Source organism: Hyla sarda, chromosome 4 (assembly GCF_029499605.1).
Source record: "Hyla sarda isolate aHylSar1 chromosome 4, aHylSar1.hap1, whole genome shotgun sequence".
Lineage (NCBI taxonomy): Eukaryota > Metazoa > Chordata > Amphibia > Anura > Hylidae > Hyla > Hyla sarda.
In genome coordinates, this window is record NC_079192.1 from 252866950 (window position 1) to 252886413 (window position 19464).

The following is a 19464-nucleotide window of genomic DNA, read 5'->3' on the forward strand; positions in this document are numbered from 1 at the left end:
TTTTTGTACACTTTATTAGTCTTTTAGGAATAATTAGATTCCTCAGACAGATGAATAGAGTTCTATTGAACTCCATTTATCTGCGATCCATTGATAGAGCCTGGTCCAGCCAGGCTCTATCAATGACAGAGCCACGGAGAGCCTACACATCTCCCTTTAGACGCCGCTGTCAGCTTTGACAGCGGCGATCTAAAGGGTTAATAGCCAGCCGCGGCGATAGCCGCATGCTGGCTATTAGCGGCGGCCCCCGGCTACTAAGAACAGCCGGGGGCTGCAGAGTATGGAGCGGGCACGAGTCCGGAGCCCGCTCCATACATGCTGCAGAGCACCGCATGCTGGATATTAGCGGCGGTGAAGCATCAGCGGCCCCCGGATACTGAAATCAGAGTAAGAACAGCCGGGGGCTGCAGAGTATGGAGCGGGCACGAGTCGGAGCCCGCTCCATACATCCAGAGCGCCGCCGCCGTGTCAGATCCGGCTGACAAAATGTGGAACTTGTATCTCCTGATGCCCGGGACATGCTTTCTGTGCATCAGGAGATACAAATTCCACATCACTAAAGCGATTTTTCACTTGCCGATACTGAATCGATTCAAAATATTTTTGAATCGATTCAGTATCGGCAAGTGAAAAATCGCGATAATCGCGGGAATCGATTTTTTCTTACATCCCTAATATATATATATGAAATACATTATAGTAAATGATTGCTTGCTAGGTAGACAGTTAAAGAGGTTTTCCTATGTAGTAATGTTGTGGTATATCACTGGTAATTTCCATAACAGCAGGAAATGTTCATGCCATGTGCCGGCAACTTTTAATCTGTAGGAACCTGTCAGCTCGCTTTGGACTCTAAACCACCCGCATGTCCTTATGTCTCTGATGATGACAGCCTGCAGCATATCCCATTTAGCCAGGAAAGGAAGGCATTCAGTAGTTCTCTAACAAGTCGGTGGTGCAGACGGTCTTGTAGTTTTTGTTCAGTGACCACTTCCTAGATCTGGGTAGGATATTCGTGAAGGAGAAAGGGTAGTGATGTTAACACATGGTCACATAATGGTATGGAATCTAGGTGGGAGGAGCTCACCATATACCAAGTATTCTTCCTTGAAGAAAAAGTTGCCTAACCTTTGGTAACATTTGAATGTGAAAATTGAAGTAGTAGTTCACTTTAAAGTAAATCTGTCTTCAGTATCACCCACACTAAACTTTTCACTGATGAAAATTATTTTTAGGGCCCATTCACGCAACATATTTGCCGAGGGGAATTCTGCTCTCGAATTCCACAATGGAAAAAACTGTGCAGCAGCCTACCATTGATTTCAATGGGATTCTGCTGCACAATTTAAACTATGGAATTTTCGGACCTCAGGTGAAAGAATGTTCATTCATGGAGATTGTACATTTCCGAACAGTCCAAACATCAGCTTGTTCTGCGGACCCCGGCTACAGATGGAATCTCCGCCCCAAATATCTCCAGGTGGAGATTCCATAACTTGAATGAACCCTTACTATTACTTGCTACATGCCTCCTTTCTTCGGAGGCATGCTGGGGTCCCAATTAGCTTAGATGAGAAGTGGAGGGTCCTTACCTGCCTCAGGGATGTCTGGTTATTGTTCCAAGAATACAGGCAGCCTTAGCAGCTTGTATAAGTGGAGCGCCAATAACACTGATCAATGTTATGCCTATGGCACAACATTGAATAGTATTTGCAACGATAAACAGTGAACTAATAAAAAGTGAAAACATTATATATTTCTTTTATAAATGTGAATATGCTACCCCCCCATTTTTCTATTTTAATTATGTTAACAAAAATAAAAACATGTGGTGTCTCCACGTGGTATAATGTCTGAAATATTAGAATATATTGTTAGTGAAACTGCACAGTGAAGGACGTAAACTCGAAAAAAATACCAAAAGCCAAAACTGCTGATTTTTGTTCATTACATATCGTAGAAAAAAAATTATAAAAAGCGATCAAAATGTTGTGTGGTAAATTAAGTGCTGTAGCCACAAAGCACAATTGGTCCTGCATAAAACAAGCCCTTATATGGGTCTGTTATTGGAAAATTAAGTTTATGCATTTTAAAATACAAGAAGGAAAAGAAAATGCAACACTGAAAATTAGCTGTGTCCTCAAGGCCAAAAGGTGGTATAGACACCAGTCATCAACAAAATCTAAGTTGCTTAGAATTTTTTTTCTTAAACTTCTGAAAGAGGAATGGGAGAAGGAGGGTTTTTGTTTAGAAGGGTCTATCAATAAATGGGTCTAGAGCTTTGTAAAAAGAGGTTACACAGATATTAGCACACATCATTAGGGATGGTTGGAAGGCATTGGATAAAGCTGCTGGTTAAAAAAAACAAAAAACCTAGACATCATATGTAAGTTGTAGTAAGTTTAAGTCTCACTTGGAAAGACATTACCCACAAAGGACTGAGCGAAAGTGGGACATAATGAGTCTCTCTGGAAGAGCACATAACAGTAAAAACAGATAATGAGACAGTATAAACGTAGACTGTATATCATTAGAATGGTACACTAGGGAATAACATTATATCTTGTATATAGTTCCAGCCTGGAAGATTTTAAAGTTATGTGTAAGGGCAAGAAAGGAAGGGAAGGGAACACAAACATGGCGTGTCAGTAAAGTTGGGTATCGATGGGTCGATACCATGAAAATAGAGCCTAATTACATCCAAGTGCAAAAGGGTGGATTTGAGCAAATATATAGCTATATAAGCAACAGGAGGCTCCACCACCCAGAGATTAGGTTGAGCCAGAACAATTAAAATGTCTACAAATGCAAAATAAACAGCAGCATGTCCAACAAATTTGTTGGTACATATCTCATGAAATCCTTTACCCTAGTGGTGGTAATCCTTATTCATAATGCGGAGACAGCAGTCACAGCTTTGGAATATAATAGGTCATTACTTTATTAAACATGATGTGAGATTACAGAAGAAAGTGTAACAATAGTGCTTTTCAGTTAGATGAAAGAGGAGTTGGACCAGGCTGAGATACAACAATGCCAATATTTTGGCACTGGCCACTTTCAGTTGTGTCCTTAGTCCACAAAGTTGGCCACATTTTTAATGTCCAATCTCTCCAATTTAGGGTTAATTCTATTTATGGCCACCAGCTGGGTAGAAGTAATGGTGCTAGATGGCCTGGTAACAGAAGGAAGGAGGATTGCTGCAGGTTAGGTAGTGCATTGTAGACCGCTTACTGTTTGTCTTTCAAATACCGTGTTCAGGTTATACCCCTATTAGCTTCACTCTTAATTAACAAATCCTATTTCAATGCTATTTACCGATGACAAGTGTTTTAATAAAATTTTGTTGTGATAATGCCATGTTATCTGCATTAGTTGTTATACATACTGTAACGTATTACCATTGCTTGTGATGGTGCTGACCAACATTTTATTTTTCTTACAGTTGAAAGCAGAACAATTTAAGAAGGTTAACAGAAGTATTTGGTCATTTTCTCCATTCTCAACATCATCTAAAATGTGGCCTGTTGTAACGCAACTTTTATTGTACATATTCTTCTGCTGGGCAGGTAAGAAATGTGGTCACATATTGCATCTTCGTTAATATGCAATTTCTCTTTAATGAGTTACTGATGCAATGACTTTGTAATGTTAGCAATGCGATAAGTGTCTCTATTTGACTATGTTGGGTTTTTCAGCTTGATCACCCAGAATCAGCTGGCCCCATTGGTGGTGACAGGTTACTGCAGTGTAACTCCCATTGAAGTGATTGGAGGCTGCACTGCAGTAACCCAGCACCACCACTATGTCATGAACGGAGACAGCTGATTTTGCCTGTTCATTGTGTATGTGCCAGAGCCATGGCTATGCCAAACAGCTAATCGTGGAGGTGCCAGGTGTTGGCTCCCTGGCAATCAGACATTGGCAGGATATATTCTGGATAGGCCATCAATGTTAATTGGACAGAAGATTACTTTAATTATGTTTAGTGAATTTTAATTATTTTTTATTATGTTTGTGTTTAATTATATATAAATTTTGTGTATACATATTTTTGTATTATATTGTTATGTTAAAGGGAACCATACATTCTCTAATGCCCTTTAAGCTCCCGGTTGGCTGTAGGGCTCAGCATTTTAATGCTTTGTCTATAAGTTTTCTCTGATGCAGCACTTAGTAAAAAAACACTTTTTATCGTCATGTAAGTAGGCAGAGAGGAGGAGCCACAGCATCTAGACATGCTGTGCACGTCCTCCTCCCACCTGATTGACATCCTGAAAGTCAGGAACTTTGTGCAAAGCCCTGCACTCAAGATTGAGTTGGCTGGTGGAGGACATAGGCAGTGTGACTACATTAGGTGGCATCCTGTTGCATTAGTTTTTAATCTGTTTGTATCCTTTGTTGCCATTTTTATTTTTGTCTGGATATGGTTGCTCAGACTTCTGAGAATGCTCAGAAGTAATAACGGATCAAAAGTGAATTGGAAAAAATTGATGCAAACGGATGACATTACAAGCTCATCCATTTGCTATGAACTTCAATGTTAAATTTCATATATCTGTTTCTTATCTGTTACTTTTGAGGGGAAAAAATACTGCATGCAACTTCTTTTCTCTAAAAATAACGGAATAGAAACCAAATAAGTGAAAAAGGGTGACAAAGGACTGTAAAAAAACTTGGATCTATATACAGCCTTTTGTAAGGCTTGAATGGATTTGAGAACGGACATGAATGAAGAGCACAGGGCGCCAGTGGCAAATTTGCCAATCTTGGTGTTCTCTGGCAAATGCCAAATGTCCTGGACGGTGTTGGGCTGTAAGCACAACCCCCACCTGTGGACGTTGGGCCCTCATACCACCCTCATGGAGTCTGTTTCTGACCGTTTGAGGGGACACAGGCACATTTGTGGACTGCTGGAGGTCATTTTGCAGGGCTATGGTGGTGCTCCTCCTGTTCCTCCTTGCACATAGGCGGAGGTAGCGGTCCTGCTGCTGGGTTGTTGTACTCCTACGGCCTCCTCCACATCTCCTGATGTACTGACCTGTGTTCTGGTAGTGTCTCCATGCTCTGGACACTATTCTGATAGACACAGCAAACTTTCTTGCCACAGCTCTCATTGATGTGCCATCCTGGATGAGCTGCACTACCTGAGCCACTTGTGTGGGTTGTAGACTCCGTATCATGCTATCACTTGAGTGAAAGCACCGCCAGCATTCAAACGTGACTAAAACATCAACCAGGAAGAATAAGAACTGAGAAGTGGTCTGTGGTCACCACCTGAAGAATCACCCCGTTATTGGGGGTGTCTTGCTAATTGCCTATAATTTTCACCTGTTGTCTGTTCCATTTGCACAACAGCATGGGAAATTGTCAATCAGTGTTGCTTCCTGAGTAGACAATGTGATTTCGCAGAAGTGTGATTGACTTGGAGTTACATTGTGTTGTTTAAGTGTTCCCTTTATTTTTTTGAGCAGTGTATTTTCCAAATGTATTCTTCGGGGTGCCAGTAAAGGAGATGTGTGTAATTCCAACTCAAATTTGTAGCTCAGTTTATATAGACACATCTTTATCCATTCTTTATAATATAACACAGTTTGAAGTTGTGACTGCCTGCAGTCAAAAAGAAATAGCGGTGGTTATAAAGGTCAGTAAGAGTTAAAGGCAATTCAAATGTGTTTATGACATAGCGAGCTGTGACAGATGTTTTACTTCGAACAGCAACAGAAAACTGTCATTGTGACAGCCACAACACAAGTTTTGTGAACTGTACGGTGGGGCATATATATAGACCTGATCACCACGGCAGTGCTTACATGCAGTGGCGCTCAGGTCAGTGGACCCTGTAAAACCCTGTAACAAAACCTCAGCTTACCTGAAGGCAAGCACCACAAACTATAAGCCAGAAAAAATGGCCAACTAGATAGTATGCAGATAAAAAAAACTTCAAAGGTAGATTTCATATCGTAGTGTGCAGGATACAGAAGCAGTGGATAAAGGTCAGGACCCGTACTTAAAGGGGTATTCTATCCAAATACATCTTATCCCCTATCCAAAGGATAGGGGATAAGATGTATGATCGCGTGGAGCCCGCCTCTGGGAAACAAAATGGTACACCACTTAGATGTACGCACATGTTACACTTAATAGAGAACAATATGCTTTTAGTGCTCTGCTCACCCTAACTGGCTGGCTACTATTAGCTTTTCAGTTGTTGTACACACCAGTGCTGCAGCACACAGTCGCTGTGTCCTACACCCAAAATTGCAATTTCTCTCTCAATCTCACTCCCTTCCCTATCAGTGCTTCTAGGCTGGATTGGGGCTTGAGTTGAATTGCTGCTGTAAAAAAGCTTTTCTGTTCAACTCACTGCTCTCTTTCCCTCTCTGCAATAGAATGCTGATGTGACTGGGAGGGGAATCGCTGCTGTAAAAATGGTTTTCTGTGCAACACACACTGCTGTCTGTCCCTCTCTCTGTATATTTCATATAGTAGTGTGCAGGATACAGAAGCAGTGGATAAAGGTCAGGACCCTTACTTAAAGGGGTATTCTGGCCAAATACATCTTATCCCCAATCCAAAGGATAGGGGATAAGATGTATGATCGCGGGGAGCCTGCCTCTGGGAAACAAAATGGTATACCACTTAGATGTACGCACATGTTACACTTAATAGAGGACAATATGCTTTTAGTGCTCTGCTCACCCTAACTGGCTGGCTACTATTAGCTTTTCAGTTGTTGTACACACCAGTGCTGCAGCACACAGTCGCTGTGTCCTACACCCAAAATTGCAATTTCTCTCTCAATCTCACTCCCTTCCCTATCAGTGCTTCTAGGCTGGATTGGGGCTTGAGTTGAATTGCTGCTGTAAAAAAGCTTTTCTGTTCAACTCACTGCTCTCTTTCCCTCTCTGCAATAGAATGCTGATGTGACTGGGAGGGGAATCGCTGCTGTAAAAATGGTTTTCTGTGCAACACACACTGCTGTCTGTCCCTCTCTCTGTATATTTCATATAGTAGTGTGCAGGATACAGAAGCAGTGGATAAAGGTCAGGACCCTTACTTAAAGGGGTATTCTGGCCAAATACATCTTATCCCCAATCCAAAGGATAGGGGATAAGATGTATGATCGCGGGGAGCCTGCCTCTGGGAAACAAAATGGTATACCACTTAGATGTGCGCACATGTTACCCTTAAAAGAGGACAATATGCTTTTAGTGCTCTGCTCACCCTAACTGGCTGGCTACTATTAGCTTTTCAGATGTTGTACACACCAGTGCTGCAGCACACAGTCGCTGTGTCCTACACCCAAAATTGCAATTTATCTCTCAATCTCACTCCCTTCCCTGTCAGTGCTTCTAGGCTGGATTGGGGCTTGAGTTGAATCGCTGCTGTAAATAAGCTTTTCTGTTCAACACACTGCTCTCTTTCCCTCTCTGCAATAGAACGCTGATGTGACTGGGAGGTGAATCGCTGCTGTAAAAATGCTTATCTGTGGAACACACACTGCTGTCTGTCCCTCTCTCTCTCTGTAATAGAACACTGATGTGAGTGGGAGGTTAATCGCTGCTGTAAAAATGCTTATCTGTGAAACAGACACTGCTCTCTGTCCCTCTCTCTCTGTAATAGAACACTGATGTGAGTGGGAGGTGAATCACTGCTGTAAAAATGGTTTTCTGTGCAACACACACTGCTGTCTGTCCCTCTCTCTCTCTCTCTGCAATAGAATGCTGATGTGACTGGGAGGTGAATCGCTGCTGTAAAAATTTTTCTGTGCAACACACACTGCTGTCTGTCCCTCTCTCTGTAATAGAATGCTGACGTGACAGGCCAAAAGATGGTTGCTGATTATATAGGGCTGTGACATCACAGGGGTGGCTGGTCGCTGGCTGGCTGCATGCTGCATGTGATTCAGGGTCATCCCGCCGACCCTTGTTCCCGCCTTCCCAGAATTCTTTGCCCCATGTCCTCACATGTGGATCCGCCACTTTAGATAACCTGCCCCTGGAGCCTGGACCGCACTAAATGGAGTTTAATGAAGCAATTTGCACGATCGAATCGCGGTGATATTCGCATTCGTTACGGATCTAATTTTTCCTGAAATTCATAACAAATTCGGATTTGTCATATTCGATTCGCTCATTCCTACTATTATTTAAAGGGGTACTCCCGTGGAAAAGTTTTTTTTTTTTTAAACAGATTTGTAAATCACTTCTATTAAAAAATCTTAATCCTTCCAGTACTTTTTAGGGGCTGTATACTAAAGAGAAATCCAAAAAAGAAATGCATTTCCTCTGATGTCATGACCACAGTGCTCTCTGCTTACCTCTGCTGTCCATTTTAGGAACTGTCCAGAGCAGGAGAAAATCCCCATAGCAAACATATGCTGCTCAGGACAGTTCCTAAAATGGACAGCAGAGGTCAGCAGAGAGCACTGTGGTCATGACATCAGAAAAATCTAAAAAGTAAAGCATTTCCTTTGTAGTATACAGCCCCTAAAAAATACTGGAAGGATTAAGATTTTTTAATAGAAGTAATTTACTAATCTGTTTAACTTTCTGGCACCAGTTGATTTAAAAAAAAAAAAGTTTTCCACCGGAGTACCCCTTTAGACACAGCTACGTTTGAAGGCTTTTTATATGAAACCCATGACCTTTATCTCCTGCTTCTGTATCCTGCTTCCCACTATTTGACATAAACCTTTGAAGGTTTTAATCTGCATACCACGGTACTCAACTTATTTTTTTGTTTAAAGAGTAAGAGGCCAAAATAAAAATAAAAATATACAGGATATATAATCCCTTTCTCTTACTACTTTTATCATTACAGTATTGAAATAATTGCAATTAGTTTATTTTGCTTATATTGCAGATAGTCAGGACAATTAATAACTCACATAGCTAGAGTACACAATAACCAATCTTTATTTCATACTTAGGGTATGTTCACACTGAGGAATTGGAGAGGAATTTCGACGAGTAATTCTGCTCGCTTATTCCTCTCCAATTCATTCATCAATGCCATACCCCATAGTATGTAGTTAACTTTCCTCTCCTCAGTTCACACTGTTCAATGCTGCTCTATTTTAGGATACTTGCCCCATATTTTAAAATTAACATGCAGTACACTGTACTGATAATACTTTCTAACCGTACTGCAATATTGCATATGTGTTTTTAGGTCCACCCACTCCTATCCCCACTGTGTTGTGCATGGCTTCTTGATTTTATAGTATGAAATAAAAATTGATTGTTATGTACTTTGGTGATGAGTTATTAAATAAGTAGTCCAGTTTAAGAAAAATTTATCCCCTATCTGCAGGACTGCTGGGATCCCCCACAATCTCCTGCCCGGCACTCCAGCTCTGCCCATGTATGAAGCTGTGCCAGCTATGGCACAAAACGGTGGCTGGCATGCCCTCTCCATGAATCTCAGAAGCCTGTGGGTAGATAGTTTTTTTTTTAAGATGGATTACTCCTTTCACTGCCCTGCATACGTGCTATATAGGCTCTTGTTGGAATCAAATTACATGTTTTAGGGACTGCATTAGTTTGGCTTTTTTGAGTTCATTTTGCTTTTATAAATGTATTGACAGAATACGCTTTTTATTTAAAGTGAGTTAATATTACTGGAAATAACATTTGATTTTAAATGACTGGAAATGAAAATGTTTTAAATATTTATGACCACAACTCAACCCAAGAAACATGTTTAAAAAACATTGCATCGAACGGTAGTTTTAGCTTTTGCCTCAAATATAGAAAAATATTTAGCATTTACTGCTTCTACATTGTGCAGACTACCAGGACAATGACTGTTACACCCCTTCAAATGTCTTCAACCTTCAGCTATGTACACAAGTAATAATGATAAATTATCTTATTACTGTCTGAGTGCCTGGCGTTGCCTGGTTTTTCGTTCCTAATCCTTGTTGGGGAGGAAAATCAACAAAGGTTGAAGCTTTTGACTTCAAATCCCATCCTCATATATTATTGTCATATCCCAACCCCATATCCTGTAACCATATCCCATCCTCATATCTCAACCTCATATCCCGTCTTCATATCCTGACCTCATATCCTGTCCTCATATCCCGACCTCATATCCTGTCCGAATATCCTGTCCGAATATCCCGTCCTCATATCCCATCCTCATATCCCGACCTCATATCCCGTCCTCATAGCCCGACCCCATATCCCATCCCCATATCCCGTCCCCATATCCCGTCCTCCTATCTTGACCTCATATGCCGTCCTCATATGCCGTCCTCATATGCCGTCCTCATATCCCGTCTTCATATGCTGTCCTCATATCACGACCTCATATTCTCTCCTCATATCCTGTCATTATGTCCCATCCTCATATCTTGTCCTCAGGTGGGACAGATTTGTGATGAAGATATTTAAAACTGAAAATAGAAAGGGACGTGGCTTTGTGGGACTGGGTGTAATTTGCAAGCCAGACCAATGCACAAAAGGGGTAGATAATAAAAGGGGTGGGGCTTAACTGTGGGAGTGTCTTTGTTAGATGGGGTGTGGCTTGCAAGCCAGACTGACACATTCACCAGGAGATGCAGAGCGGAGCTTGTGGAGTTAGGTACTGGAAGTCCCACATACTTGTATGGGACTTGAGACAAAAAGGCATCTTTTATATAAGGTGTAGGTAGGGGTTAATTTAACTATAATTTTTTTTAATTTGACATATAAGTAATATGTGTACCAGGTATCATTGAAATATCTCCAGCCGTACGGAAGTTATGTGGGAATATACTTTTCCAATAGATTTGCATGGGACTTTAAACAAAAATCCCGACCATCACAAATGGGGATAGTTAAGGCTTAAATTAACTATCCTATATTTTAAGTGGACATATAACATGTGACCAAGTATTATTAAAATATCTCCAGCCGTTTTGAAGTTATGCAGTAACATATATTCTTATAGACTTGTATGGGACTTTAAACAAAAACCCCAACTCTGGCAAATGGGGGTGGGTAAGGGTTAAATTACCTATCCTATGTTTGTTGCTGACATATAAGTAACATGTGTGCCAAGTTTCATGTTAATATCTTTAGCCGTTTGGACGTGATGCTGGAACATGCACACATACATACACACATAGATACGTACATTGAGTTTTATGTATATAGACTAGCTGAGTACCCGGCATTGCCCGTTTTTTCCTTCCTAATTCTTGTTGGGGAGGAAAATCAACAAAGGAGGAAGCTTTTAACTTCATATTCCATCCCCATATATTGTTGTCATATCCCAACCCCATATCCCATCTTCATATCTTCACCTGATATCCTGACCTCATATCTCGACCTCCTATCCCGCCCTCATATCCTGTCCTCCTATCCCGTCCTCCTATCCCATCCTCATATCCCGTCCTCATATCTCAACCTCATATCCCATCCTCATATCCCGTCCTCATATATTGTTGTCATCCCAACCTCATTTCCCGTCCTCCTATCTCGACCTCATATCCCGTCCTCATATATTGTTGTCATCCCAACCCCATATCCGGTCCTCATACCCCGACCTCCTATCTCGACCTCCTATCCTGACCTCCTATCCCAACTTCCCATCCCGACCTCCCATCCCGACCTCCCATCACGTTCTCATATCCCGACCTGTAATATGTGTACCAGGTATTGAAATATCTCCAGCCGTACGGAAGTTATGTGGGAACATACATTTCCCATTGATTTGCATGGGACTTTAAACAAAAACCCTGACCCTCACAAATGGGGGTAGTTAAGGGTTAAATTAACTATCCTATATTTTAAGTGGACATATAAGTAACATGGGACCAAGTATCATCGAAATATTTCCAGCCGTTTGGAAGTTATGCAGTAACATATATTTCCCATAGACTTGGACCCTGGCAAATTGGGGTGAGTAAGGGTTAAATCACCTATCCTATGTATGTTGTTGACATATAAGTAACATGTGTGCCAAGTTTCATGTTAATATCTTCAGCCGTTTGGACGTGATGCTGGAACATACACACATACATACATACACACACACACATATTGGCCCTCATTTACTATTGCAAACCCGACGTGTTTTGTCGGGTTGTGCGCCAGATTCTATCGCATTGCTCCAGAAATACTGTCTGCGCCAGATTTTGCGCCAGAATTGAAAAAACCCTGACTATCTCTCCATTTTGCTAAGAAAACCTGAAAAAGGGTTGTGGCCGACGGGGAAAGGGGGCGTTGTCTCCGAAAAGGGGACGTGTTCCTGAAATTTTCACAAAAAAACAACATATTTACTAAGGTTTCCACATAAAATGTGGTGAATTTGAGCTGAGGAAAACTCTACAGATCAGAACATGTGTTAAAAAAAGCAAAATGTAGGGAAAGTGGAAAATGTAGGGAAACCTTAGTAAATACCGTGGAAAATAAATTGTAGGGAATTAAAACCCACAAAGAAACCTACACAACACTCTTAGTAAATGAGGGCCAATGTGTTTTATAGATAGATAGATAGATAGATAGATATAAATAAATAACTAATAAATACAATTGCATGTAAACATTTTAATGATACACAATTCATATACCATTGAGGAATGCCACAAAATTCATCTGCATCCTAGTCATTTTCTGCAGATGTTATTCAGTTATGACTGATCCAGACAACTGGCCAACTGCTAATGCCTATTATTTTCTGGAAAAAGTGAGTTTTGGTATTAAACCAGGATAATGCCAATTGCTTTTGGTGTTCGCTCTTGTCATTGGATCCACATAATTTTCTCGATACTTTATTGTAAAAATGATGGTAACCAATGACATTCATATTTCCATATTTCCAGTCATCTGAATTAATACTGACAGGTACCATAAGTTGCTACTAGAGACAACACTTTTTCACTAAGCTAAGGTTGTATTGGATGTTTTTTTTTTTTAACAAAGAAACACATTACTGGTACCTTGTATGACAGTTACCTCCAGAACCTTATGGAACCCATTGAATAATAATGTGTTTGTCAGGTTTCATAGATTTTATTTTTTATAATTTTGATGGTATAACTAATGCTTCATGTGGCTGTGGGAACCATGTATTGTGTAAATTATTACTGCATTTCTTCAAAGAACTAGGTATCCAGTATTGACTAAGATCATTTTGTTTTACAAGCAAAAACTGCAGAAACGTGGTAATATATTGCATTTTGTATTTGCTTTGATCCTAAATGACAGCCTTTTTTAATCCCAGGGCTGTACTAATACATTTTCTGGTTGCCATAAGCAAAAGTCGACGAGCTTGTTATCATACGTATTCTTAGCAGAGCTTCATAACGTACTACAGTAGCCTGTTTTTCATCTGCATCATATCATTGTGAAAGTGTGTCCTAAAATAAATCAATGTCTTTCTTATTTTAGAAGAAGGAAAAAGATATGGACCAGTTTTTGAAGAGCAGCCTATTGACACTATTCATGCTGAAGAATCCTCAGATGGGAAGATATCAATGAACTGCAGGGCCAGAGCAAACCCAATGCCCACATACAGGTAAATAGGGATACAATGCATTCATAACATTTTTACACCCTTTTCATTTTTTACATTTTATGTTGCAGCTTTGTCATGAAAAAAAAATCTCCATCATTCTATTCTCATTACTCAAGAATTAGAATTTAAAAATAGAAATTAAGACACTATGTTAATTTACTTACTAAAAATGAGTATTCAGATCTTTGCTTAAAGGGGTATTCCAGGAATTTTTATTTTATTTGACTATTCTACAGGGGCTGTAAAGTTAGTGTAGTTCATAATATAGTGTCTGTACCTGTGTGACGGTTTTCTCACAGTTCTTATGTGATTTTCACCCCAATATTTATGTTTAACAGCATACAAATGACTGTTGTCTCAGATTTTTCCCAGGTTGCAATGTGGCCTGACTCACTAGTCAGCTGATGACAGGGAGCCTGTCTGCTTCAATGGGTGGAGCGATCGCTTGGTGGGAGAGAGATCAATCTGCAACTAATGAAACAGCTGTAGGCACCCTGATTGAAAACCACAGGTCTTTTGAATGGATGCAGCTCATTTATGTTTCAATGGGTGGGTTGGCTGATGTGTGGAAGGGAGGAAAATGGAATTATGGGATTCGTAGTCAAAAAACAGGAAATACCAGTTCACAAAAAGCTAACCACAGTATTATGGTAATCCTACAACATAGCAATTTAGCCACAAGACAAGCGCAGGTTCTTCCTAAGCATGTCCATTACTGCCTGCCAGGTACGTACTAAAATCACCTTATGATTGATAACCCCTTTAAAGGGGTTCTCCGGTGCTTACACATCTTATCCCCTATCCAAAGGATAGGAGAAAAGATGCCTGATCGCGGGAGTCCCGCAGCTGGGGATGCCCGTGATCATGCACGAGGCACCCCGTTTGTAATCAGTCCCCGGAGCGTGTTCGCTCCGGGTCTGATTACAGGCGACTACAGGGCCGGCGGCGTGTGACGTCATGTTTCCCCCCCTGTGTGACGTTACGCTCCGCCCCTCAATGCAAACCTACGGGAGGGGGCGTGATAGCTACGGGAGGGCCCGTAATCAGACCCAGAGCGAACACGCTCCGGTGAATGAACACGCTCCGGTGCCGCGTGCATGATCGCGGGCCTCCCCAGCTGCGGGACTCCCGCGATCAGGCATCTTATCCCCTATCCTTTGGATAGGGGATAAGATGTGTAAGCACCGGAGTACCCCTTTAAACTATAGCCCTGGGAGTCCCCATTTCTCTTGATCATCTCTGATATGTTTGTACACCTTGATTACAGTCACCTGTGGTACATTTAGTTGATTAGACAGGATTTGGAAAGACACTGTCCTGTCTATATAAGGTCTCACAGCTGACAATGCATACATATCACAGCAAGTCATGAGGTAGAAATAACTGTCTGTAGAGCTCAGAGACAGGACTGTGTGGAGCCACAGATATTGAGAAGGGTGTGTAAAAAGTTCTGCTGCACTAACATTTGCCAAGAGCACAGTAGCCTCCATTATTCTTAACCCCTTAAGGACTCAGCGTTTTTCAGTTTTTGCATTTTTATTGTTTCCTCCTTACCATTTAAAAATCATAACTCTTTCAATTCTCCACCTAAAAATCCATAAGATAGCTTCAAACATTATCTGTGCAGATGGGAGAAACTTTCAGACCCATTACTGCAGCACTCCACCAATCTGGGCTTTATAGCAAATGACCCGGAACAAGCTTCTCCAAAATAAAAGACAGGAAAGCCCATCTAAAGGTTGCATAAAAAGCAGCTAAATGACTCTCAGACTGTGAAAAGAAAGGTTCTCTTTTGGCCTCAATTCCAGGCTGTATTGGGCCAAAGTACAGAGACATTCTTAATGAAATCTAATGCTCTGGACCTCAGACTAGGCTGAAGATCCACCTTCCAACAAGGCAACAGTAGGGATTTATGATTTTTTTTTGGTGATAAAAAGTTACACATTTTTGCGTAATGCATTAAGAAGATTCAAGAAAACAATTAAAATGTAGTGTGGCAAAAAACAATTAAAATGTAGCTTTTTGCAGTGATCAGGGTTTTGTCAACTGTGACTTTTTTTGCACCATTTTACACAAGCCCAGACCACGCTTATTTAACTTGTTTACATCTAAGCCACTTTGCTATTTATGAAGAAGGTGCACCTCTTTATTAATGTGGGGAAGTACACTTGACGTACATACGTAGCCAAAAGGGGTAAAAAGAACTTGATTTACACAGACAATGATAAATTCCCCCCAATGACCCTAAGAACACAGCCAAGACAACAGTGAATGTCCTTGAGTTGCTCAGACAGAGCCCTGACCCTAATTGTACATCTCTAAAGATACATGAAAATGGCTTCCACCGATGGTTCTTATCACACCTGACAGAGCTTGAGAGGATCTGCAGAGAAAAATGGCAGAAAATCCCCAAACCCAGGTGTGCAATCATTGTGGCTTTATCCCCAAGAAGACTGTAGGTTGTAATCATTGTCAAAGGTGCTTTAACTAGGTATAGAGTAAAGGGTCTGAATACTTGTCAATGCAATATTATAGTTTTTCCTTCTCAATAAATTTTCAAAAACTTGTAACATTCTGTTTTCACATTCTCATTATGGAGTATTTAGTGCAGAATGATCTGGGAAAGTTTTTTTAATTTTTAATTTTAGCACAAGCCCACAACATAAATGTGAAAAAAGTGAAAGGGTCTGAAAACTTTCCAAATGCCTTGTAAATTAGGCATTGTACATAAACTAAATATTTTACTGGCGTATGCCTGCAGCTACATGTCATGATCTATCTGTTCACTAAGTATTTCATATCTATCTATCTATCTATCTATCTATCTATCTGTCTGTCTGTCTTTATGTCTGTCTGTTTTGTTAGACTGGGTTTTCATATATCAGGCATCCGGCATAGTTTCCCTCCAGCGTACACCGAAGGTAAACTGATGCTAGAACTGATCCCATTCATTTGAATGGGACAGTTCACAATCATCCAGCATCTCAATTTGGCGCCGGATTGTAGGACACGCCAGAGGGCACCAGACAGGGGTACGCAGCTTTCTGCATTCCCCTGTCTGCCGTTCAGAAACAATGGACACCGGAGGTCATACAAATGATGACTTGTCATCAGTTGTGGCATCAGTTGCGTCAAAATCTATGCTGAGTTCACCTATGCCGGATGCTGGACATATGTGAACCGAGCCTTATACGTTTTTTTTACTATGTTGGTTTGCATATTTATTTTAGGTGGAGATACAACAACTGGGAAATTGATCTTCTAAATTCCCCACAATACAGCATGATAGGAGGAAACCTTGTTATCAGCAATCCACAAAAGTCTAAAGATTCTGGGAAATATGTTTGTATAGTTTCGAATGAATATGGAACAGTCAGGAGTATGGAAGCCAACTTAAACTTTGGATGTAAGTAATTCATTGCATGTAGTTTTGCCAACAACGTTGAGGCATAAAATGTCAAACCACTCATGTTTATCTTGTCTATATTCATGCATTATATAGACGTGGAAGAGATTTATCAAAACTTGTGCAGTGGAAGAGCAGATCAGTTGCCCGTAGCAACAAGATTCCAATTTTTATTTTTAAAAAGGCCTTAGAAAAAATAAAGCTGGGATCTAATTGTTGCGCTGGGCAACTGCACCACTCTTCCTTTACAAAACTTTTGCTAAATCTCCATCACTATCTATTGCTTGTCTTTCTTTATTACTGTATTTTAATATTTATCAAGTTGTACATACTTGGCAGCCACTCTCTCTTTAACCCCCAAAAAATGATATGTACCCTCAACCAAGCCAAGCATATATACTTATGGGACAGTTAAGTAGAATAGGCTTTGGAACAGTATTTACCTTTCCTTTATTTAAGCAATGTGAGAATAAACCTTTTATTCTTGAAACAAAATATTTTAAGTACCGTATTTTTCGCACTATAGGACGCATCGGCATATAAGACACACCCAATTTTAAAGGTGCAAAATCTAGAAAAAAAAGATTCTGAACCCAACAGTGATCTTCAACTTGCGGACCTCCAGATGTTGCAAAACTACAACTCCCAGCATGCCCGGACAGCCAACGGCTGTCCGGGCATGCTGGGAGTTGTAGTTTTGCAACATCTGGATGTCCGCAGGTTGAAGACCACTGGTATAGGAGGTAATACTCACGTGTCCCCGCCGCTCCGGACCCGTCACCGCTGCCCTGGATGTCGCTCCATCGCTGTCGCCGCGTCCCCGTGGTGTTCCCGACGCTACGGACATCTTCTTCCCTGGGATCCACGCTCTCCGTTGCCGTCATCACGTCGCTATGCACGCCACTCCTATTGAATGACGGGACGGCGTGCGCAACGACGTGATGACGTCGAAGGAGAGCGCCGGCCATGCAGGGGATCCCGGCATGGAGCAGACACCGAGGAGGCAGGTATGGTCCCTCCCGGTGTCCTGTAAGCTGTTTGGGATGCCGCGATTTCACCGCGGCGGTCCCGAACAGCCCGTCTGAGCAGCCGGGTTAGTGTCAAATTCGCTTCAGACGCGGTGGTCAGCTTTGATCGCCGCGTCTGAAGGGTTAATACAGGGCATCACCGCGATCGGTGATTTCCTGTATTAGCCGCAGGTCCCGGCCATTGATGGCCGCAGGGATCGCCGCGATAGGTGTGTATTCGCCGTAAAAGACGCACCAACTTTCCCCCCCTAGTTCTGGGGAAGAAAAAGTGCGTCTTATACGGCAAAAAATACGGTAGAATAACATGTATAAAAATATGCATCATATATCATCTAATCTTTTTCATATATCTCTGTCCTAATGTCATATCCAGTTGATAAATAAAGATGTTTTTATCAGATGCATTCATTTCACTGATTTATATGCATTTGTGTTACGCCGAGCGCTCCGGGTCCCCGCTCCTCCCCGGAGCGCTCGCTACACTTCCCTCACTGCAGCGCCCCGGTCGGTTCCACGGACCCGGGGCGCTGCGTTACCACCTCCGGCCGGGATGCGATTCGCGATGCGGGTAGCGCCCCCTCGCGATGCGCACCCCGGCTCCCGTACCTGACTCGCTCCCCGTCAGTTCTGTCCCGGCGCGCGCGGCCCCGCTCCCTAGGGCGCGCGCGCGCCGGGTCTTTGCGATTTAAAGGGCCACTGCACCGCTGATTGGTGCAGTGGTTCCAATTAGTGTTTACACCTGTGCACTTCCCTATATCACCTCACTTCCCCTTCACTCCCTCGCCGGATCTTGTTGCCCTAGTGCCAGTGAAAGCGTTCCTTGTGTGTTCCTTGCCTGTGATTCCAGACCTTCTGCCGTTGCCCCTGACTACGATCCTTGCTGCCTGCCCCGACCTTCTGCTACGTCCGACCTTGCTTCTGTCTACTCCCTTGTACCGCGCCTTTCTTCAGCAGCCAGAGAGGTTGAGCCGTTGCTAGGGGATACGACCTGGTCACTACCGCCGCAGCAAGACCATCCCGCTTTGCGGCGGGCTCTGGTGAAAACCAGTAGTGACTTAGAACCGATCCTCTAGCACGGTCCACGCCAATCCCTCTCTGGCACAGAGGATCCACCACCTGCCAGCCGGCATCGTGACAGTAGATCCGGCCATGGATCCCGCTGAAGTTCCTCTGCCAGTTGTCGCTGACCTCACCACGGTGGTCGCCCAGCAGTCACAACAGATTGCGCAACAAGGCCAACAGCTGTCTCAACTGACTGTTATGCTACAACAGTTACTACCACAGCTCCAGCAATCATCTCCTCCGCCAGCTCCTGTACCTCCTCCGCAGCGAGTGGCCGCTTCTGGAATACGACTATCCTTGCCGGATAAATTTGATGGGGACTCTAAGTTTTGCCGTGGCTTTCTTTCCCAATGTTCATTACACTTGGAGATGATGTCGGACCAGTTCCCCACCGAAAGGTCTAAAGTGGCTTTCGTAGTCAGCCTGCTGTCTGGAAAAGCCCTGGCTTGGGCCACA

General features: G+C 42.2%; 1 protein-coding gene across 2 annotated transcripts in view; it reads left to right on the forward strand.

The window, feature by feature from the left end:
* CNTN1 (contactin 1) overlaps positions 1–19464 on the forward strand; it is a 194639-nt gene that overhangs the window by 90705 nt on the left and 84470 nt on the right. For both annotated transcript variants that reach the window (XM_056573941.1, XM_056573942.1), the window contains exons 3-5: positions 3446–3569; positions 13386–13512; positions 16743–16918. In XM_056573941.1, the coding sequence (XP_056429916.1) occupies positions 3518–3569; positions 13386–13512; positions 16743–16918 (355 nt within the window). In that variant the 5' untranslated portion in view covers positions 3446–3517. The remainder of the gene's footprint in view (positions 1–3445; positions 3570–13385; positions 13513–16742; positions 16919–19464) is intronic.